This window comes from Anopheles coluzzii, chromosome 3 (assembly GCF_943734685.1).
Source record: "Anopheles coluzzii chromosome 3, AcolN3, whole genome shotgun sequence".
Lineage (NCBI taxonomy): Eukaryota > Metazoa > Arthropoda > Insecta > Diptera > Culicidae > Anopheles > Anopheles coluzzii.
In genome coordinates, this window is record NC_064671.1 from 47,510,352 (window position 1) to 47,534,590 (window position 24,239).

Here is a 24,239-nt window from a genome sequence, read left to right on the forward strand (position 1 = left end):
ACGGTTGAATCGCGTTCCACTACGGTCGAATCATATGCTACTACGATCGAATCGTGTGCCGCTACCATTGGATTTCTGGAAGGTAGAACATAGTTAACTGTTTGTTTGCGTTTGAAAACTGCTTCTTTCTCCACCGATAGCAATTCGTTTGTAAAATACTTACACCTGTTTCCAGCTACGTTCGAATATCGTGCCATTTGTATCGAATCGCAAACCGCCTGCTTCGAATCGCATGCCACTATGATCGAATGCGTACAACCATGGTTGAATCGCGTTCCACTACGGTTGAATCATATGCCACGACGATCGAATGGTGTGCCGCTACCATTGGATTTCTGAATGGTAGACCATAGTAAACTGTTTGTTCACGTTTGCAAACTGCTTCCTTCTTCGCCGATGGCAATTCGTTTGTAAAATTCTAATAAAAGGTAATTTGCTGATTACACGTAAAATCTTTGTTATCAACGAATATCGTGGGCCCTTGTTGAAAGTAAAATCCTTATTTTCAACTAATATTTGGTGTTCGTTGTTGATGGTAAAATCCTTGGTTTCAACCAATATTCGTGAGGTTTACCTATAATCAGAGAATAATTCCCTTTTACTAATATTTTACAAACAAAACGCCGTCGGCGAAGAAGGAAACAGCTTTCAAACGTAAAAAAACAGTTTACTATGCTCTTGCTTTCAGAAATCCAATGGTAGCACCACACGCAGTGCTGCAAAATGTCATGAGTATCACGAGATTTTCACCAACGAAAACAATGAACATATCCGTGGTAGCTTGATGCTCATTGCTGATAGTCAATAAAAGTTCGCCATGACATGCTGAACACGACATGTGAATTTTTTAGTCCAACGCGATACTCTGACTGACAAACTTAGCTTAATGCCGGCGCAAGCATTATCATGATTTTTTTCTGGCTGTGAACAGTGCTGCCAAATGCAACTGTTTCAATCATCAACACTCATGACTGAAACGAAATTCAAATCAGATCACGTACACAACTGAGATGATCAGTGACTATACTCAAACAGTTGGAAAATCAATCACATGCTTGGTGACATTTAGTTTAGCACCCAACTTTTGATCACTCACGTGGTCACGACATTGTTGTCGGCGATAATCGCGACATTCTTGGAATATACTTGGCGCGTAGGCTCTAGCAACAAAATGAGCATGCTTTCTCCCTCTATCTGTTTTGATTATCTGTCGGGTCAAACAGAGCGAGAAAACATGCTCATTTTGTTTCTTGGAACCACTCGCACGCAATGCATATCTCCCGTGACCATCGCGATGATCACCGACTGCAAATGTCGCGACCAAGTGATTGAACACGAGTTGGTTGCACACAATGTCACCAAGCATGGGATGGTCGCACCAACTGTTTGAGGCTCGCCTCTGATCTTCGCAGTAGAGCTCGTGACGCTGAGATGATTTTGTTTCAGCCAGAATTTGTCATGACTATGTCAGTGACATTTTGTAAAATTGATCACAGCAAAAAAAGTCGTGATATAGTGACTGACCAAGCGATGGTCGCAAACATGTCATGAGCATGTATTAGTCACACCACTCGTTCTGAGTATCACCTCTGATTGTCACAATTGAGTACGTGACACTGATATGGATTTTGTTTCAGTCAGATTTTTTTATGACATTGATAGTGACATTTTGCAGCACTGACCACACGATTCGATCGTAGTGGCATATGATTTGACCATAGTGGAACGCGATTCAACCGTACTGGCGCGCCATTCTTCCGTGGATGCACGAATTCGATCGTAGTGGCATGCGATTCGAAGCAGGCGGTTTGCGATTCAAACGTAGCTGGAAACAGGTGTATAAAAGGTAATTATTCACTGATTAAACGTAAAATTCTTGTTATTCACGAATATTCGTGAATAAATCCTCAATATTCGTTAAAATCCTTGTTTTCAGCTAATATTCGGTGTTCCTTGTTAGTGGTAAAATCATTCAGCCGTCCGTACCGGCGAACTCGTTCGACGAGAAACATTCGTCGCTCATGAGTGGACAGGGTTGTACCACTAGGTTGCCCAGTACAAAATCTATACGGTTTTCTAATTTTTTATCTAGAGGGCTATGAAATGATCGAAAATGAGCGTCGCGGCGAATCTGTCTGTCAAAGAAATTATAGTGACTTTGGTCCTTATGGACGTCGCGGCGAATGTTCCCAGGAACGAACGAGTTCGCCGGTATGGCTGAATGAGTGGTTATTCCCATCACTACGCCCAACAGAGCTTTTGAAGAACGATCGTACCGTACCGATACTGTAGCAAACGGGAGGGAAGGCAAACATTTTCAGCTTTATCCAATGAGACAATTAGTTGTGTTGTTTTTATTACATTGATGATAAATTTATTTATCTACTTTCATTCACTGTTCACAAAAACGTAAAATATATGCATTGCCTCAATCGGAAAACCGGACAAAACTTCATTGAACTCTAGCTAGATTAGTTCGTTTTTTGCGATTGAGGCACTGCATATATCACGCGATACATTTAGAAGTTAACAGCAAACGAAAACTCTTGCTATAATCACGCACTTATTCTAGTTAAAATGACGTAATGATTAAAATCGTTTTAAAATGGTTTTATCTTTTTTCTTCAGCGAGTACCCAAAGTGTAAATGATGGACTAAATTGTTATCTAAAATAGAAACACTCACGACACGATGGATGATCGCAGTACGCTATATTCAGCCGTACCGGCGAACTCGTTCGACGAGAAACATTCGTCGCTCATGAGTGGGCAGGGTTGTACTACTAGATTGGGCAGAACAAAATCCATACGGTTTTCTAAATTTTGATCTAGAGGGCTATGAAATGAGTGCAAATGAGCGTCGCGGCGAACGTTCCCAGGAACGAACGAGTTCGCCGGTACGGCTGATTGTACCACGAAAGGGTGTGAAAGTGAGCCGAAAACAACAGATAGTCACTTTCAATCTTTACACAGTTTTACAATACATATGTGAAACAAACAAGAAAAGTAATGTTTGCCAGAACACTATCCAAACAACATTCACGGCAAAGTTTACGTCGGACGTGCCGTCGGACCTCATGGTTCATGCTTCAGCTTCATATGCCGCTTGAGGTTGGCAGTGCGCGATAGCACCGCACCGCAGATGCCACATTTGGTGCGGCCGCTATGTATGTGCAGATGCATGTTGAGCGATTTGCAGGTGACAAAGCCTTTGCCGCACACTTTACATTTGTATTTTTTATCCAGCGTCTTTGCAGTGCTGCTGTCGTCCGCCGGGTTCGTCGTTTCCTTCGTAGTGGATCCTTCGTCCGGGAAAATGCCAGCCACGTCCATATCAACGATCTCCATCTCGAAGCTGCTCGGCTCGATGGTTTCGTCCGGTTCCGATCGGTTTGGAATGTTCTCATTCACCAGCTCGAAGCCTTCCGGGTGGGTGTAGGTGCTACTGTCTCCCCCGCTGGTCGTCGCCATACTTTCACCAACATTGATAAACTCAGAAATGTGCAGTTTCACCTCACCGTTGCCCGTGTTTGCCGTGTACGATGTTTCGTGGCTCTGTGGTACCTGCTCGTACATGTCCATTCCACTGTTTGCGGCTTGATTTGCAGTGTTCGTCGTAGTTGACAGCGATGTATAGCTGGTGGATGGCTTAATTTCCACCGCCGCTGTACTGGTCGCTTGCTTAGTTGCTGCTGTTGTTGTGGGTAGCGTTGAGGTATCCTTTTGCTTGGAGACGCGCTCTATTTTTACCGGCCGAGGCATGGATATTACGCTTTCCACCAGGTCTTGCAATGCAGTCGCGGACTGCTGTTTGTTTTGATCGGGCTGGGATGCGGAACCGTGAGCGACGATCGGTTGCCCCAGTGTCGGCATGGTAACGCTGTGGGATGCTTTCAAAACCAGGTTTGGCTGGTGTTGTTCGCGTATCGTCGTTTGTGTTTGCAGTTGTGGTTGCTGCTGTTGCTGCGTAGCCGTTGTGGATGGTTGTGGCTGCTGTAAGTGTGCTTGGGAGTGCGTTTGCTGTTGCTGCTGCTGCTGCTGTGCCTGCGGTACGATGGTATTGCCAAGGGCGGCGGTAATATCGTTGGAGGATTTTAGTAGAATTTTGTTGATCAGTTGCTGTGAAGCAGGCGGCTGCGACTCAATCTTTATCTGCGGTACGATGGTGGAGTTCGAGGGTAGCGTAAAGTATACGGGCTCCGTCGTGATCGTGGCGTTGTTCATGTTGCGTGATTGCGTTTGCAGTATTTGTTGGGCCAGTGAGGAGGTCGGCTGATCCGAGATCGTACTGTGCAGGTGCTGTTCAATGGTGTCGCACGTATCGGCCAGACCGCGGACCGAGAGCAGCTCGGCCGTATGCAGAAAGCTTGGCAAAGACTCCTGCAGCACCACTACCTCACCCTGGTACATGAATTCCACCAGCGAGACCAGATCGGAGTATTTCACATTTTTAAAGATAATGATCGGATGCTGGGATGGGTTCTCCTTGAAGATGTCCTTAAAATAGGAGCTGCACGCGGACAGTACCATCTTGTGGGCGCGTATTCTGCGCCCCTCACAGTATAGCGTCACATCGACGAGATCTTCCTCGTAGCGCAGCGACTCGAACGCTCTGGCAATGTGCGACGAGTAATCGTTCCATCGTAGCGAGAATGATTGTTGACTGGCCATATTCTTCACCAATGGTTCCCCTGTGAGCGGAGGAACGGATACAATCACAACCCACTCCGGTGGTAGTTTCCTTTTTTTTCTTTCGACCTGGGAAGATGCGAAAACAATATTTTGGCAAATGACAAGCGTATCTGCGCGGCGATGTTTTCGATTGTGAGGTGGTTGTTAAGCGTCGTTTTCACAACCGCGATGGCGATGTTTAGATGCACAATAGATCCGCATTTCATAACAAGTACCAATGTTATGAACTGAAGTAAAATAAATGCTATTGATACACAAATTTATTGATTCAAATTATTGATACGGACAAATTAAAGCGTTAGCAAATGCTGTGCGATAGCTTTTCGAGCAGAAACGTTATGTTTCGGCATTAGCTGTCAACTGCATTGTCAAATGTCTTGAAATGACACAACCTCTCCTGTATTCGGTCATGTCAAGAAATTTGTTTGGCCGCCCGAGGTGCGCGTGCTGTATCATTTTGGAAACCGAGAAAAATTACCATCTCTCCAATAAACAATGGATGATGACGCGGAAACTTACAAATTGTGGCGTATCCGGAAGACGGTGATGCAGCTAAGCCACGATCGGGGCTACTTGGTAACGCAGGATGAATTGGATCAAACGCTGGAACAGTTTAAGGAGCAGTTCGGCGACAAGCCCAGGTCTGCCGCATGGTTACAGTTTCCGCCTGCAATCCCACATACAATAACGTGCGTCTCTTGCCTTTTTCAGCGAAAAGCGACCTGCACGATCCGATCTCATCGTACTGGTAGCGCACAATGATGACCCAACCGACCAGATGTTTGTGTTCTTTCCGGACGAACCCAAGATTGGCATCAAAACGATCAAAACGTACTGTACCCGCATGCAGGAGGAAAACATCCACCGCGCTATCGTCGTCGTGCAAGCCGGTATGACCCCATCAGCAAAGCAGTCGCTCGTCGATATGGCACCGAAATACATTCTGGAGCAGTTTCTCGAATCCGAGCTGCTGATCAACATAACCGAGCACGAGCTTGTCCCGGAGCACGTCGTAATGACGCCGGAGGAAAAGCAGGAGCTGCTCGCTCGTTACAAACTGAAGGAAAACATGCTGATGAGGATACAGGCCGGCGATCCGGTCGCACGATACTTTGGACTGAAGCGTGGCCAGGTGGTGAAAATTATTCGACCCTCGGAAACCGCCGGTCGCTACATTTCCTACCGTCTGGTGTGCTGAAATAGATTCGCTAATAAATTGTTCCGTTTCCGTCCTCCCGGGTGGCGGAAGAATTCACAAACTACATTGATATGTGTGTGTGTGTTTTTTTACATATTAATGTTTTATTTAACACGTTCGCCGGTAGATGCATCAGGGAAACCTTGTCAGCACACGATGTTTTTTTTTATACCGACGACGGACAGGACGTGCAGGCTTATTCCGAAGGAATTTCGATGGCACCGCTCGAGATGTCATCGATCACATCGTGAGGGGAGCGCCCATCAATGGTGCAGCCAACGCTCTGTGCAGTTCCTAGCACTTCCTTGCACGTTCCGGCCAACTCACGGGCCATGGATCGCGGTCGCATGACGCGAGCAATGTTGATCACTTCGTCGAAGGTGATGTTGCCATTATGCTTAACTGTAGCACAAACGAGAAGAAAAAAAAAACAAACAAACAGGCACGGAACACGCCGAGCACAAGTTTCTGCATTAATACCACATCACGGCGGGCGTTGGGAGGGGAGATTTTCACTCTTCTCTTCCACATGATACGTACTGTTCTTCACCTTCTTGCGGTCCCGCGGCGGTTCCTTCAGGGCTTTCACAATCAGGGAAGCGGCAGAAGGAACAACCGAAATGGCAGCCTGTCGGTTCTGGATCGTCAGACACACGGTAATCTTCAGACCCTTCCAGTCGCCGGTCGCCTTAGCGATATCGTCACCAATCTTCTTCGGAGACTGTAAGAAACAAATGGTAGGGCATGTAATAATCCGTGCGTACGAAATGTTTACGAGCAGTTGCATGGTAGTGCAGCACTTACCAGACCCAGCGGACCGATCTTCGGGGCGAGGGACGAAGTGGCACCCACTTCTCCACCTACGCATCGCAGGTAAACTGTAAACAGAAACAGGAAAGGAAACAAACTTCACTATTAACGAACTATTTTCAACTACCAATCTGCCAAGCACAACGCGAACTGAGAATAAATCGCTGGCAGGCTTTAACATGCATTTGTCCGGGACGAAAGCGACACGGGTGGGCTGCTGATACGTGGTGCACACAGGACGGGGAATACACACGACATTCAGCACTGTTTTACACCCATTTTCTGTCGCTTTTTCGTGCTGAAAAACAATGCACCACACGTACCGTGCTTAACCTCATTCGGATCGAACTTTGGCGGCATGTTGGAAGGTTTGGAAACGCGGCGAAATCAAAATTATTGAACACTCCAAAAAGTGTGTTCACGCACGGATCGTAAAGATGCCGGAAAGAGAGAGTAGGAGACAGAAACTTTGACAGCTAGCGCAATGCCAAAAGCGAGGTCTGACAGCTACCCTTGTACTTCCGGTACATCCGTCATCATTTTAACCCTTGATAGGGCATTAGGTGCGTTAGTGTGTTCACCTCGCGGATAGATGGCGCTTCATTCCGTACATTTAACCCTGTCACTGGCAACCAAAAACACATCACATTCCAAGCAACCCGGGAAGCCAGCGACTTTGGAGGCTTAAGGCCGGGCTACATTGATCGTACTCGCAAGTGTAATTTTGATTTTCACCAGCGCATCTGGCGGCGGCTGGTGGAAGCTTTTTTTATTCATCGAGGGAATGGTCGTGCCGGATATAAAAAATAAGTAGTTTTTCCATCGTTTTTTGTCATGCAATGCTTGTAGAATATGTGCATCTACCTTTTACAAAACTTTTCTGGTCCAATTTAAGTGAAAAACATGGAAAAATAACATATTTTCTGAAGCGGCTCCAAGTTGTGTGGCAAAATGCTTCGGTCAGCCGCCGCCAGATGCGCTAGTGAAAATCGAAATTACACTTGCGAGTACGGTCAATTTAGCCCGGCCTTTACAAATTTTGAATGCGTTCGATCGATGCAATATTCTGATGAAAATTGAATTTACTGATGCAGTTTCTGTAGCTGTGCATAGATTGTTTTATTTCACTATTATGTTTAAACTAAAGCTGTTTAAAGTTGATAGGATTTTTTTTTGAAAAATGATTGTAAAAACAATTTTTTCGGTACTCTATAAAATGTTCACTACGAAATGGTTCTAAAATTTTCAAGAACTGTATATTACAGGTCTAGCATAAAATTTTCAGAATTTTCGGTGGTTTTCGGAAAAAGGAACTAAAGAGATAAAAAACCCAAGCGCCACAGGTTAAGCTTAAACGACTGTAAAATCGAAAATCGATAGAAAAAAAAACGAAAGCTCTATAGCTTCATTGGTTTGCACAATAGATGGCGTATTACAACTCATCATTATATTACTGTCCTTTTCTTGCAATGTGTTACCATGACTCAAAACCGTGTTAAAGACTCAAGCTCTCTACCTAAACGGAATATAGAAAGACTTCGTTTAGCAGACGGCTGGTGGCGCCATCTGTTGGTCTATACACAACCAATGGGGCTTCCTCGCTTGGAGAGCTTTCTCATTCCCTCTGTATAGGCGTCCCCCGAGTTACGACCCCCTAGAATTACGACGATTCGCAGATACGACGATTTTGATTTTGACAGTTAAAAGTTGTCATTGACAAGAAATTAATGTTTTTTTTGAATATCTGGGCTGATAACCGTTATACACACATTTCCAAAGATTCCACAACTACCCTATCTTGAATTTCTATATTGTTAAATATAATTACATATTACATTCTTTTCTTTTCTTTTTGGCACAACAACCGTTGTCGGTCAAGGCCTGCCTGTACCCACTAGTGAAGTGGGCTTGGCGTTCAGTGACTTAATTGTTACCACAGCAGGATAGTCAATCCTACGTATGCACAGTGGGCAGTTTAGAACAAATTGCGGGATAAAATTATTTTTGCAGAAATTGTTAGTTTTTATCGTTTGTAGTAAAGTATTATGATAGTAAATAACATTTTATTTGTAGTTCGCATCCATACCACCAGGTGGCGCTACATAAAATAGTGTTAAGGCCGGGGGACATTGTCCGTACTCGCTAGTGTAATTTCGATTTTCACTAGCGCATCTGGCGACGGCTGACCGAAGCATTTTGCCAAACAATTTGGAGCCGCTTCAGAAAATATGTTATTTTTCCATATATTTTAATTGATTCCGACCAAAAAAGTTTTGTAAAAAGTAGATGCACATGTCCTGCACACATTGCATCCATTTTCGTGACAAAAAACGATGGAAAACTACTTAATTTTGAGATCCGGTATGACCATTTTCTCGATGACCAAAAAAAGCTTCCACCAGCCGCCACCAGATGCGCAAGTGAAAATCAAAATTACACTTGCGAGTACGCACAGTGTCCCCCGGCCTTTAAGGCCGGGCTACATTGACCGTACTCCTGAGTGTAATTTCGATTTTCACTAGCGCACCTGGCGGCGGCAGGTGGAAGCTTTTTTTGGTCATCGAGAAAATGGTCATACCGGATCTCAAATTTAAGTTGTTTTTTAACCGTTTTTTGATGCGAAAATGGCTGAAATACTTGCACAACATATTCATCTATCAATTACAAAGCTTTTTCAGTACAGTTTAAGGAAAAAATATGGAAAAATAACATATTTTCTGGAGCGGCTCCAAATTGTTTGGCAAAATGCTTCGGTCAGCCGCCGCCAGGTGCGCTAGTGAAAATCGAAATTAAAGGCCGGGCTACATTGATCGTACTCGCAAGCGTAATTTTGATTTTCACTAGCGCATCTGGCGGCGGCTGTTGGAAGCTTTTTTTGGTCATCGAGGGAATGGACCTGCCGGATCTCAAAATTTAGTAGTTTTTCCATCGTTTTCCATTGCAAAAATGGATGCAATGCGTGCAAGACATGTGTATCTACGTTTTACAAAACTTTTCTCCTCCGATTTAAGTAAAAAACATGGAAAATTAACGTATTTTCTGGAGCGGCTCCAAATTGTTTGGCAAAATGCTTCGGTCAGCCGCCACCAGATGCGCTAGTGAAAATCAAAATTACGCGTGCGAGTACGATCAATGTAGCCCGGCCTTAAGGCCGGGCTACATTGATCGTACTCTCTGGTGTAATTTTGATTTTCACTAGCGCATCTGGCGGCGGCTGACCGAAGCATTTTTCCAAACAATTTGGAGCCGCTTCAGAAAATATGTTATTTTTCCATGTTTTTTACCTTAACTGGACAGGAAAAGCTTTGTAATTGATAGATGAATATGTTTTGCAAGTATTTCAGCCGTTTTCGCATCAAAAAACGGTGAAAAAACAACTTAAATTTGAGATCCGGCACGACCATTCCCTTGAAGACCAAAAAAAGCTTCCACCAGCCGCCGCCAGATGCGCTAGTGAAAATCGAAATTACACTACGGAGTACGATCAATGTAGCCCGGCCTTTACACTTGCGAGTACGATGAATGTAGCCCGGCCTTAATGAAGATTAAATAAATAATAATAATAATAATATATAAACAAAACATAAAGGCCGGGCTACATTGATCGTACTCGCAAGCGTAATTTTGATTTTCACTAGCGCACCTGGCGGCGGCTGGTGGAAGCTTTTTTTGGTCGTCGAGGGAATGGTCGTGCCGGATCTCAAATTTAAGTTATTTTTCTATCGTTTTTTGCCATGAAAATGGATGCAATGCTTATAGGACATGTGCGTCTACCTTTTACAAAACTTTTCTTGTCCAAATTAGGTTAATAACATGGAAAAATTACATATTTTCTAAAGCGGCTCCAAATTGTTTGGAAAAATGCTTCGGTCAGCCGCCGCCAGGTGCGCTAGTGAAAATTAAAATTACACCAGAGAGTACGATCAATGTAGCCCGGCCTTAATAATTTTGAATAAGATAATTTTTTCTGCTTTGTATAGGACAATTGTAGCTAATTCTCGTCACTTTTACTCACAGGTAGTGCAAATATTAAAAATTTACATACACAACTTAGGTGGATGCTATTACAAGCTCCTGACGTCTAGTTCACTTTTCTAAAGACATGAATAAAGGCATTTAAATAATTAGATAGAGCAGGTGCATTGAAATAAAGTACTTCCCAAATTCGTAATGAGCACATATTGTTTGTCTTTGAATATTCATCCAATACCTTTCCAAGTGCTGTACTGCCTTCAGAAAGGGGAAATAAAACTAAAAATCCTTCTTGGTTTTACAACTATCTGAAAAAATCAAAATTGCACGATAGCTACAAACTAAGTATTTACTTCATTTGTAAAGTTAAACCCTGTCTTTGTTTTAGTGCGTGTAGCTACTGATATTGAACTGGTTAACGAATCAGAGAAATACAGCTCATTATACAAATTGTCCTTCTGGATGCATTTTCTTTCTTGCAAAATATTCTTTGTAGCATCTCCCCTCTATCCTTATATTTAGTTTGTCATGAGTTTTGGGAGTTTCTTCTCCCAAAACGCCAATAGATGCTGGTGCATTCATAACGTTTTCCTGTTATGCGTATAATTTAAGAATTACTTTCCTTAAGGCCGGGCTACATTGATCGTACTCGCAAGCGTAATTTTGATTTTCACTAGCGCACCTGGCGGCGGCTGAACAAAGCATTTTGCCAAACAATTTGGAGCCGCTCCAGAAAATTTGTTATTTTTCCATGTTTTTTATCTTAACTGGACTGGAAAAGCTTTGTAATTGATAGATGAATATGTTGTGCAAGTATTTCAGCCGTTTTCGCATCAAAAAACGGTGAAAAAACAACTTAAATTTGAGATCCGGCACGACCATTCCCCCGACGACCAAAAAAGCTTCCACCAGCCGCCACCAGATGCGCTAGTGAATATAAAAATTACACTTGCGAGTACGATCAATGTAGCCCGGCCTTTATATCCTTCTATAATCTGCAGTAGGACCAAAAGGTATTTGGTTCTGATTTGCTTCATTATATTTAATGATAAAGTTAGGTTAGAATAGAAATTTACATATAAGATAAGTACATGAGCTGAAACTAAGATACACAGCTTCGTAATTGAAATGAAAGTTGATCAAAAGAACGTAGAATATATTTTTGTAGAATACACGAAATACGGTACACTAGGCACCTATGGAGCCGCCTAGTTACGCATGTGTCTGTTTTTAGAAAAAGTTGATGTGAAAAAACTTCAATAAAATTCACGTTCGCAAACTTTCGCAGAATATTTCTTCACAGATTGATAGTATATATATTACACTATGATGTGACATATATGAGACAACGCCACTCTACGCCACTTTTAAGGCCGGGCTACATTGATCGTACTCGCAAGCGTAATTTTGATTTTCACTAGCGCATCTGGCGGCAGCTGACCGAAGCATTTTGCTAAACAACTTGAAGCCGCTTCAGAAAATATGTTATTTTTCCTTGTTTTTACTATAACTGGACTGGAAAAGCTATGCAATTGATAGATGAATATGTTGTTCACGTATTTCAGCCATTTTCGCATCGAAATACGGTGAAAAAACAACTTAAATTTGAGATCCGGCACGACCATTACCTTGATGACCAAAAAAAGCTTCCACCAGCCGCCACCAGATGCGCTAGTGAAAATCGAAATTACACTACGGAGTACGATCAATGTAGCCCGGCCTTTATAATGGCATCAAGTCAAAAATTTAAATTATGAAAATTTTCAGGAGGTTTCTTCAGTTATTATCGTATATTTTTGCATATAATTAACTTAGCTCAAAATTTATTATGTGTTTATAAAGCTGACTTAATATCCTTTATAAAATGTCTAAATTTATCAAAATCGGTTCATATTTGAAAAAGTTACAAAAGTTTAAAGTTTTCCAAAAAAGTGAAGATTTTTCTGCGTTTTTTAACAAATCTCGACTTTGAGAGGTGTTTTCTAGAGAACCAGAACAGATAAAGAGCTCATATTTGGTATTTTTCTTAGTTTAACCCTTAGTATTAATACCTATTATTTGGAATTGCGCTATTACAAAGTTGATTTTTTGAATTTCATCCTGGCAAATGCCCATTGTGGTATGGGGGCACGGTCTATTCGGGGCTTGAACCCATGACGGACATGTTGTTAAGTCGTTCGAGTTGACGACTGTACCACCAGACCGGCCCAACATATTACACATTACATTATCGAACATTATTTTAAATAAAATACACGATATCATAAATTGCAACTATTCAACTTCGGTTATGAACTTTATATTCATAGATATTCGACATACGCCTTACTTACGCCCTGACTTACGCCTTGCTTTGGGACATTTTTTCGGTCCCAAAATACAGTCGTATCTCGGAGGACACCTGTACTATCATAGGGTTTCGCATTGAAGTTATGCATCACTAGAACTAGAACGGCGATACGATTGTTAAAATACTAAACTCCAGAGTTAACAATTAGAACTGGATCAAGTGAGATTCGAGTAATGATCGTGCCGTTGATACCCACGTGTCTGACCCACACAGTCATTCTTATAGATTTTTGCTCGTAATGTTTGAAGGGTATATAGGCCATGATTAGATGAAGCTAGGTGAAACACATTGTGAGAAAAGGACAGCTATATAATGATGAGTTGTAATACGCCATCTATTGAGCAAACCAATAAGGCTGTGGAACTTTCGTTTTTTTCTATGGATATTTGATTTTCCAGTCATTTAAGCCTAATATGTGGCGCTGTGGTTGGAGGAACTGTCGTATAAAAAGAATCTAAATTGTACAAAATACTCATTTAGTTATAACTACGACATTGATGTTTCCTAGTTAACGTGACTTATCGTTGATATTTTATTTTGAAATATATAGATTATACATAGTAGAATAATATCCGAATAAGATTACAAATTACAAAAACTAGTTACTATTACATGGATTTCGCGCACACTACAATGATTTGATGTCTGATTGATCAGTACTTCTTTTTGACGTTACTATCTACTCGTTACTGGTAGTTTAAAGAAATACTGCACTTGTTTTACCAAGTAAACGAAGAATCAACCTTTAACTCGACCCTCGTTCAGCATTGTATGAATCGGTGCAATGGCTTTGTATCTACCATTTGAGATAATGTAAAATAGCTCCTGCCATTACAGAGCATTACATTATTTTACGAAAATACCGGCTTCGAGTTCCTTTTGCTCTTTTTGTTTCATGTAAGCTAAAAATATGGTCCACAGTAGACTACACATACTGACGAAAGGTACGCGATTTTTTTCTGGAACCACGGAAAAGTTGAATGTTTGTATGAAAGGCCAGATACACAGTGCGACCTGTAATGCAAAAGCACAATGTTTAAAACATGTATTTTCTTCCTATCTTCAGCTCACCTTGTAAGTAGGAAACAGCTTCACTCGTACTTCGTTTAGTGACTCCTCCACAGTTTTTGACTCCAGTAGGCTCATGCTGAAGTAGAACGCAGTCATTGCCATCGGTGTATAGCTGATTTGCTCCGTCAAAGCCTACGAATGAGTAACACAATCGCGCACCTTTAGACGTACGTGGTGTACAAATGTAACGAAGCGCACTAACCTTGGCAACGGCTGATTTTAGATTTTGGTTTGGCCACATGATCGAGGCTACCCGTATCCAACAGTACAACGATGGGGCGACAATGAATCCACCGTAGAAGAAAAATCGCCAACACTTCTTCCAATCGATTTCATCTGTGGAATATTGCAAGCGTTACATCCATACTCAGTCACCTTCGGGGTTCAGGGTTACTTCGTTAAGTAATGAACGCTTACCAAGCTTTTTGCCGGAGAGTTTTTGTTGAATGAAACATCCCGTTGGCCATAGAAAACTGTACGTAATCATGCCTCGTACTACAGGGTAACGCTTAATCCATTGCGCAAATGCAGACATTTGTTTGGTTTGTTTTGCACACACACACACACACACACAGACACGAGTAAAACGATCGATCACCTAAAATACGCGCCAATGTATTTAGTAAAAATGGTGTCCACTTTATTATCATGATATACACAAAACATTGCATTTTTACTTACGAACAAACAGGTAATACTTTCACTCGTTTGTGGTACATCTATTCACACTTCCCGCACCGGACAGCGACACGAGCATTATGAGCATCAGCTGAGGTACACCGCGCCGACGACTGCCCAAACGTGCCATGAACTTAGACATTGAAAACGATCTTTTTGGCAATGTTCCGCACATGCGAGCACAGAACGATTGACGACAGAAACCTGTACACAGATACACCGCACTAACCTGACCGGAAAGACTCGTTCAACGTGTAAATGAAGGATCTACCCTTCGGATGTTGGTTGCTACGAATGTGCCGTGCGTATGTGGTTGTGAATTGTTTGTAACGTTTTTGATGACGTATGTAGTGTTGTGAGGAAGCAAAAAAAAACGTAGTACGTAGGTATAAAAATAAACGTGATATGAGAGAGAGACCAACCCGTGTGTACGGAACGTGTGCGGTGTTTCAATTTTACATCGATCTTGCGTGGGGTTTCTGTGACATGCTTCAGCTGTGTTTTATTTTGTAGTAAATGTGTTGCAAAAATAACGAACAATTTGCAGCTGTATCGTTCCCTTGGAAGATAATTCTGCGACAACCGAAGATACGTTCCTTGATGACGTGTAGTTTGGTGATCGTTCACATTGTATCGGCTTTGTGAAGTTAACGACAGTGAGACAACCACGTGCACAAAACGTGAAGCACGTGCACCACCATTTGTGCATTTGTACAACATTGAGTATAGCTGATGATGCCACTGGTGGAAAATGTATACATTTCGTGCCGAGTCATCAATCTAGTGTTGATCCACTCACTAAAGCCGATCGGTTCGTTGGCTGTGATATTATGTGGTAATTTGAGTCTCTATATACTTTTAAGCCAATTTCGAAAGTTTGTTGAAATTATACATTTTATGGTGTTGGATCCCAGTTACCACAGGAATATTGGAGTAATATGGAGAATGTTAAAACATAGCAGTCATTGGCAGGGTATGAAAGCAACTCGTTTTGCACCTCGTGGGATATAAAAGTAGGGTAAATGTACGAATATTGGGCAGGTTAGTGCAGCAGTTTCACTTAAACAGCTTGTACACTTACAATTTTTATTACTTTTCATGAAAGTGACGTTATTTTGAACGATAAACTATCGTATTGTGTTGTGCTATTTTTTATTTGCCGATTTAAATGTATTTTTTATAGATATTCGTGAAAATGCAAACACTATTTTTGTTCCTATTTTCGGCAGTTTCGACATACAGTCAGTCCAAAAAGTATTCGTCTAGCTGAACATTTTACAGAACAAGGCGAATTATGGCCACAATACGTATGGAGCAATAAAAGTAATGATGACGTTTGATAAAGGGACCATCAATACACACGTTTTGCTAAAAAATATGCATTTAAGTAGTGCAATAGCAAACAAAACAAATAAAAAACAAAAAAAAGTCGTTTGATGGGTGCGCAAAAAGTATTCGTCCATTTAGTTTTTTAATCATTTACGCTGGCCAAGCACTACGTTAGACGTGACGAAATTTATTATTATCAATCAGCTAGTTACTTCTATCTAAATTAATGCATTTCTGTTGTTTCAATTGCACTTCAAGCGGTCAGAGAGGCATTAAAGGCGGGGGAGATAAATGAATGGAGCATGATGGCGAAAATCGTATCTTTAACTTATGCATAACCTATCCTAGCCATTTTTGAAGGTTACAAAATGTGTGGGAGACCTCGTTCCTTCATTTGATCAGAGTTTGACCATTTTTCTGACACTAATAGTGTGACAAACTGCCATGTAATCAGCCATCCTTGACAGTTAATCTAACGAAAGAAGCGGTTTAATGTCCAAAAAATCAAATTTTAAAAGTGGCCAAAACTGGTAAGGAACATCAAATAATTCCAAAAATTATTTCAAATTAGGTTCTACTGACATGTTACACCTGTTCTCACTTTCCTCTGAATTTTTATCCGGTTGCTATGGATCGCAATCCATGAGAATGGATCGCAATTAACTACGTCTGAATCGTTTTCAGCTACGTTTGGATCGTTTTCAGCTACGTTTTAATCGCTCTCAGCTACCTTTGGATTTTGCGGTAGTTCGCGCAAATTTCATTGCAGCGCAACCGTTTATTCAGTGACCGCGGGACACATTTGCATCCCAAGGAAATAATTAAATAATCAATGCATTCAACTGTAAAATCTAATCGCATTTTTACATATTTTCTTGCAGTTCTTGAGTACTTTGTGTCCCAGTTCTGAGAAATTGTACTTAAAAAGTACCACATGTTTCAATATCAGTCGAGCGGCAGAACATACAGAGCATTGTCATTTTCCCGAAACATCAAACCAGCTAAAACCAAACTGATGAAAATGATTTAATAGACTCTCAGTGATACCAGTTACCAAATTTTTCAATGCAACTTGGCCACGTGGCCCAAAATTGCAATCTTTCTACCAGAGAATAATTGGAACAAGTCTTATGATGTGTGGGTAACAAATACGCCTTTTAAGGTTCAAATGATTTCTTGCGTCACCAATAGTCATAAATGCAATAAGAAACAAGATCAGGACATTTTTTGATTCCATAAACGTTGTTTTTATACGCATATTACGCGAAAAGTCTGATAGACGAATACTTTTTGCGCACCAATCAAATGACTTTTTTTAGTTTTTTAAATAATTTAGTTGTTATTGCACTATTTAAATGCTTATTTTTGATAATTTGATAATTTTGATTTTTGATATTGATAGTCTCTTTATCAAACACCATGATTACTTTTACCACCCCATGCCTATTGCGGCCATAATTCGACTTTATCTGTAAAAGATTCAGCAAAAAATCACATCGATATCTTTTAAAATCTTGGATCACCATGCATAAATGTGATAAGAGGTATGACATTCATACGGTTCACTGAATGTCGGACAGTCTTCATTTCAAAGCAAAATGACCATGTAGATTGGCAAGCTACTATGCCAATATGGTGCTAAAATCATTTGATATCAGTTATTATAAGCCCATCAACTATTTTGAGAGGTCATCAACGTATTACATAACCTGAGCCATGTGCTCTACGGTCAGGATTAACAAATTTAAATATCAGTGTAATTTTAAAGAGGATATTATTGTTTTTCATAATTTTAAGGTAATAGAGAAATTTTTTTTGTCAGTTTTTCTACATAATAGTTTGATTAATACAAGTAAAAGACGAAAATCAAGTGAATATTAAGTAAATATATGGATACAACCATGTTGAGAAGTCATAAAAATCTTCCGTTTTTATGGTTGTTTAAATAAACAAATAACTGTTCATGCTTGTGACATCAAGCTTAAGACTACGTGAATTTAATCAATTGACTAGAACAAAAAACAAATGGTGGAAGGCCGTGTCAAAGCTATCGATTATAAACAATTTATTTCTAAACGCTTTACGCTAGTAAGAAAGTCACATTTTGTTTAATGGTAAAGGCAAACTGTCAAGGAATCCTTAGAATTGTATTTTTAAGTTACAATTTATTTAGAATAAATGCATCAATCTAAAAAAACATTAGTTTTGGTGTGGAAAATGTCGCGTAGACTGTTAAAATGCAGAAGGAATAATCATGCATAAAACGGTTTGGGTAAACTTGTTAGTGTATCTAAAAAGTTGTAGGGATGCATGAGCGCTTGGGCACTAAGTCTTAATCATTACCTTGCTAAAATAGATTCGATTCATGTTATTAACATGTTCAAACATGTTCAGTAACTAAGCCAAGAACAAAAATAATCAACCAATTCGAAGCAGTAATTATTATAGGGGAAGGTAGGTAAAGACGGACACTGCGGGTAAGATGGACACTTCTCATAAATGCATGAAAAAGTTATTTTTTGAAAAAATCAACAATGCAGCATTGTAACTTAAACAACACATTTGAGAACATTTTTGTCATAATATATGCAAAATTGGTTAAATCCATGAACAAAATAAATTTTCAATCATGTGCACCCTTGTGGATCTAATTTGACTATTGCGGATCTTAAGCTGTACAACTTGTATTGTTTATATTTCTGGAAGTTTTATTTCATGAATGAGTTGTCGTAATCATTAACGAAAAAACTAGCGAAAGAACTAGATTGAAAGCAATACAAAATATTGTTTTTTGGAGGTTTAAATATCCTGACACCAAAGCGGGAAAGACGGACACTTTGTTGCAGGGAAAGATGGACACCAAATTTATTGATTTATTTTACTTCTTATATCAATTGGTGATGAATATATTTCTTCAAATATCTTAAATAAGGGTATTCTGAAGCTATAAACCAATCAGCAACTAGAGAAAGTATTGAAATAAGCGAGAAATAGTAGCCATTCGTTAAGCTTTTACTCGCTCGACGCTGATGAGGCGATTCACGAAATACAATATCTTGTCACGACTTGAACAACTTTAAGCAATAAAAAGATGAGGCATTGATACGACATTATTCAGGAATAGATGAGAAATTCTATGGGATTAGAAATATCAAATGATGAATTTTGACATGGTGGTAAATGGACTAAACTATTAACAAGTCACTCAAAAAATACTGGGGTCGTGGTCTTTTCGCGGAGTAATTTCCTTAAAGAAAGTTCTAGACTGTTGTTCTGTAAGCTGGAGCAACGTCAGTTGTTAGTGCGCGATATTTCAATAAAGCTTTAGATGCTGCATTCTACGATATATTAGAAGCGGTTCTTACAATTCCTAAAACCACGGCTGAATGAATCGTCGTTGCAATAGGCCAAGAATTGGTTTATAAACGTACCAGGAAAACGTACGTGGAAAGCGATAGAATTTATTAAAATACTGTAAAACTCTTCACTTTTCAACGTTTTCTACAGGTGTCCATCTTACCCTTTATGGTGTCCATCTTTCCCATATCAGGCCGTCTTACCCGAACATTTCAAATCCGCACGAAAAAAATCATGTTTTTCATTCATGAAAAAACGCAAAAATCGATGGAAACTTAAAAATTTTAACACATTTCCTGATAAAACATGAGTGTAAGATAATATATGCACATTTTCATGGTCGTTGCACTTATATATCCCTAGATTTTTACTATTTCCCTTAACGTGTCCGTCTTTACCTACCTTCCCCTACCTGTATAATGAACAACGGCATTGAGGAAATTAGGTCTTTTCCAGGCAGGCTAAGCAGTAAATTTGCACTACTCCTTCATTCCTGATACATCTAAAGGTTTAAGTCACTCTAAAATTATGAAAAACATTAAGATTCTGTTTATAATTACTATACTACTTCTGCTGCAAACTTGCAGGAACACATAATAGGTTATGTAATACGCTGATAGCCTTTCAAAATAGTTGATGGGCTTATAATAACTGATTTCAAATGATTTTACCACCATATTGGCCAATATTGGCAAGCTACATGGTCATTTTGCTTTGAAATGAAGACTGTCCGACTTTCAGTGGACTGTATGAAATTCATTCCTTTTATCACATTTATGCACGGTGATCCAAGATTTTAAAAGATATCGGTGTAGTAGGTTTGGAGATAGCTATGGTCGCCATATAGTATGTTCGGTTTTTGATACGGTTGCCATGTAATCTGATGGGCGTACAACGGTACAACTGATCAACGCGTACCATCGCGGTAGGTCAGTGTTTCGCTGACAAGTATCGAGGTTGAATAACACTTTGTTCGAAGCGGACTTTTCGACACTTGATTGTCCAGGCGATCATAGAAACCTTTAGGAGGTTTCCCTTACTCGAAACGTTGGAGTTTAGAGGCCTTACCTTGGGTAGGGGGACATAACTAATGTTAGAAAACGAAAATAACCAAAAACGGGAGGAATTCTTTGCCAAGCATTTATTACGTGAAACGCGCCAAAAAATTAGTCGTTTTATCCCGCTAATTGGTTCAAGGGCCCCGAATGTTGCCCTACCGCTCCTTTTTATCCCTGCCCTGATCAGTTTGGTTCGTATTGGTTCGGGTTTTCTGGCTATCTTCGGATGCCTCCTGTTTATGACAGGTCGTTGGGCACTCTCCCATCAAACAGTCCCAACATTGTCCCCCCAAGTGTGCCACAGTTGATCGTATTAACCTTATCTGATATCAACGGTGGCCTCACTTCCTTCTGACCTGTCAATTAAGCGCGTGTGGTTGTTTTGGTACGTATCGTGCTTCTTCTTTCGTGCTAACGCGTGCTATCTATTTTATCACAGTCGTATATTTTAACGTACCGTACTTTTTCTACTCATGTGCGGCTTCTGCATCTAAAGAAATAAGCTGTACACCAGTAATAACAAGTACCGCATCTTTTTTCTACATTGGGTTAACCTGCTCTGCTATTGTACAGCCGTCTGTATCGTTTGTCAAAGTATGCGTGCGACGTTAAAGCACTAAAACTAACTAAATCTGTCTAGTTTCAGCAAAATGTAAACAATTGATACATAAATACCACGGTCGCTGTCGCTGCTGAATTCTAAAGTTATCGCCCCTAGCTTAATAATCCTAACAACAATCAACATCACACTATTAACGTGAACAAACAAACGGGTAGGTCCCTCAATACCGGTTATGATAACGCTATCCCGTTCTGGTACGGAATATTACGATGATTTCCAAGTGATGTGTACCATAAACGTGTAGTGAACCTAGAGTTTTGAGTGTATTGTTGCCTAAAGTCACCAGTATGTGTTACGTAGGCTAAGTGTGATGCGCATCTTGAGCGATTCGCGTATACGGGTTGCGGCGTAAAAATAATACATTTAGGATGCTGTTGCGGTGCGCAGTGGTTGCTAGTGTTGGTGTCATGATGATGCGGGTCATGACCTACGGACCGTAAACAGCCATCTTCTTTTGTCATGCGATTTATTTGGTCCGTCTCGATAACGCGAAGACAAATTTCGCCTTCTGGATCCCATCTAAGTTTAGTGTTTGCGACAACGAGCATTCGAAACTTGTGTTTGTGCTCGACATTTTCATATCGCCACCTGTCGCACGCATATTTTGTCACTATAAACCTTTCATGCGTTTGGGCTCTATCGTCGCTGCTAACGTTCTTATGCAGCCTGTGTCGGTAGAACTCACTCGCCTTACTTTGCACCGAGTTATGAGGGATCGCGTCACCTGCTTCAAGGATGTTCCTCACGGTGTCTACTTCCGACGGGATGAGTTGATATTGATAAAACTCACCGGCCTTACTCTGCACCGATTTGCGAGGCGTCTTGTCTCCTGTTTCAGGGATGCTCCTCCAGGTGTCTTCTTCCGACAAGATGAGCTCGCGGTGATGTGAGGTTTTCGCCTTACTTTGCACCCATCGATGAGGGGTGGCTACTTCCGACGAAACAGCAACTTCGCGCAATGTTCCCGGGGCGAACGATCCTCCGCTACGGCTGTTGGTCCTGTCCTCATATTTTATAGTGGGACCCGACCCTGTGGTAGCTGGTTGCGCCCTTGGCATACGACGCGTAGTCTGCTCCTCCATATCACGTTGCACTTCCAACACGGTTTTGCACTTTTCTTATTCGCGCGCGCGACTTACTACGATCTTCGATCCGCGAACGAGTTACTCATAAAGTTGATCTAATTTTTTGGAATGTTAGAAAACGAAAATAACCAAAAACGGGAGGAATTCTTTGCCAAGCATTTATTACGTGAAACGCGCCAAAAAATTAGTCGTTTTATCCCGCTAATTGGTTCAAGGGCCCCGAATGTTGCCCTACCGCTCCTTTTTATCCCTGCCCTGATCAGTTTGGTTCGTATTGGTTCGGGTTTTCTGGCTATCTTCGGATGCCTCCTGTTTATGACAGGTCGTTGGGCACTCTCCCATCAAACAGTCCCAACAACTAAACTCTTTAAATGAGAAGTCGATAGATGTTGGATGGGCATAGTCCTATCCTGACAGTCCGAACGAATCTGACTTGCCACGGTCGGAATTGGTTTTATTTATACTCAATGGGTTTCATACATTTTGGTTTTGGAATGTGTTTTTGTCCTAATTAAAGGTTATTGATATGAGGTGCAATTCATACATTGTATTGGAGTGAGGTGTCTATCAATTTGTGCCTATGTTGCGCTTTTAGTGTTTTTACAAAGGTACTGGAAAGTTTCAACTGTTCTAGCCAAGGAACGGGTGCGTTGGTCGATCTTTGCCTACGCAGCGCTTTTAGCGTTAAGTTGCTATGCGTTCTCTGTTTGTCCACTTTGCAGTAACGCTTGAATTGCTTATGTTGCGCGTTTCGGTTGTTTTCGATAAATGTGTCTCAATTGTTTTTTCTATGAACGGTATGGTCTGGGTGTATTGCTATGGTGTGGATTGATTTGCTGATGTGTTATAATGAATGTGTTGCAATGGTGTGATTTGGCTTTCCGAAGTGTGTTACGATGTGTCTATAGCTGATAGTGTGTATTATAATAAGTTCTGTATAGCAGATATGCTACATCGGTGTGATTTTTTTGCAGGAACATAGCTGAAGAATGTCCTCAACGATGGGTGAAAAAAGTTTTCCGATAAGTGCTCTAAGGGACTGTCCAGGGTGCCGCATAATCAGAAAATGAAAACGTGAAAATATGAGGTGTCCGACATGAAGTGACCTCCACTGTACGATTTCACGACCCGACCCGGAGTGCCAGTTTCCCGGATTTGATTCTGAGCCCAAGGTGTAGCAAGAGCGCCAGGCCGGAGTCAGAATAAAATACCAACCCATGGGTGCATCGATTTCAGGTCAACCCAAATGATTAGTAGGTGCAAGAAAGCAATACAATACAACAATAAGCAACTCTATCCCGTTGTTGCAGCGAGCTCGGGCCACAGAAGGTTTAGTTCGACCCATGGATGCAACCAGTTCGTGTCGGGTCTTGAACCTACTTTGGCCCTACCCGACCCAAACTCGTAGCACCAACGGATCGAAATTGCTTATGGTTTCTTGCACCTACTGAACCTACTAGCACCTTACAAGTCGACCCGTAATGAAACGTTTCCGGGTCGCTTACGGATGGCGCGAACCTGCTTGGTTAGGCTCATTCAAATATTTGATATTTTTCGGATGTTTTTAATAATGGCGTTAACCCAGTGTTGAAGACTGGGTATTTGCGAGAAATGCTTGCCAATCGTTCCCAATAGGTAGGTGTAGTGTTGTTCTGCTATGTCTACTGATGGTACACATCTTCTATTTATCGTAACAACCTACGCGGTCATGCCGACCTACACAGGCTTTCGATACTTATTAGTACCATGCAAGTTAATCTTTTAATCTACGGGAGGACGGTCCATATGAGCCTTGAACCCACAACGGGCATATCTGGTGAGTTGATCGGGCGATGCTTATGGCACACTTATTGGACACGCATATTCCTATTAAATTCGAAATGGAGCTAGCCAAAAATGGTGCCGTAGAGTTTAGTTCCCGTCGCTAAAAGTTTTCTCCTCATAAGAAACAGTGAAGAAAGTGTCTCAAAATTATGCGAACCCTTGAAAACCCCTGTATCCTTCTAGGCGTCCACCTT

General features: G+C 41.1%; 4 protein-coding genes across 4 annotated transcripts; 1 reads left to right on the forward strand and 3 right to left on the reverse strand.

Moving 5' to 3' along the window:
• Positions 1–2,343: 2,343 nt before the first annotated feature.
• Positions 2,344–4,860, reverse strand: LOC120958293 (protein abrupt-like). Its single transcript, XM_040380981.2, has one exon. The coding sequence runs from the start codon at positions 4,668–4,670 to the stop codon at positions 3,075–3,077; it is 1,596 nt and encodes a 531-aa protein (XP_040236915.2). The 5' UTR covers positions 4,671–4,860; the 3' UTR covers positions 2,344–3,074.
• Positions 4,861–5,079: 219 nt separating this feature from the next.
• On the forward strand, positions 5,080–5,953 carry LOC120957787 (DNA-directed RNA polymerases I, II, and III subunit RPABC1). Its single transcript, XM_040380144.2, has 2 exons — positions 5,080–5,332; positions 5,403–5,953. The coding sequence occupies exons 1-2, from the start codon at positions 5,187–5,189 to the stop codon at positions 5,887–5,889; spliced, it is 633 nt and encodes a 210-aa protein (XP_040236078.1). The 5' UTR covers positions 5,080–5,186; the 3' UTR covers positions 5,890–5,953.
• An 8-nt stretch (positions 5,954–5,961) lies between these two features.
• Positions 5,962–7,165, reverse strand: LOC120957788 (60S ribosomal protein L12). The gene is made up of 4 exons (XM_040380147.2): positions 7,023–7,165; positions 6,694–6,767; positions 6,430–6,610; positions 5,962–6,291 (listed from the first exon to the last, which is right to left on the reverse strand). Exons 1-4 carry the CDS (start codon positions 7,057–7,059, stop codon positions 6,086–6,088), a joined length of 498 nt encoding a protein of 165 aa, XP_040236081.1. The 5' UTR covers positions 7,060–7,165; the 3' UTR covers positions 5,962–6,085.
• Positions 7,166–13,512: 6,347 nt separating this feature from the next.
• On the reverse strand, positions 13,513–15,192 carry LOC120959171 (mpv17-like protein). Its single transcript, XM_040382370.2, has 5 exons — positions 14,774–15,192; positions 14,510–14,690; positions 14,295–14,428; positions 14,093–14,224; positions 13,513–14,035 (listed from the first exon to the last, which is right to left on the reverse strand). Exons 2-5 carry the CDS (start codon positions 14,625–14,627, stop codon positions 13,868–13,870), a joined length of 552 nt encoding a protein of 183 aa, XP_040238304.1. The 5' UTR covers positions 14,628–14,690; positions 14,774–15,192; the 3' UTR covers positions 13,513–13,867.
• Positions 15,193–24,239: the final 9,047 nt, after the last annotated feature.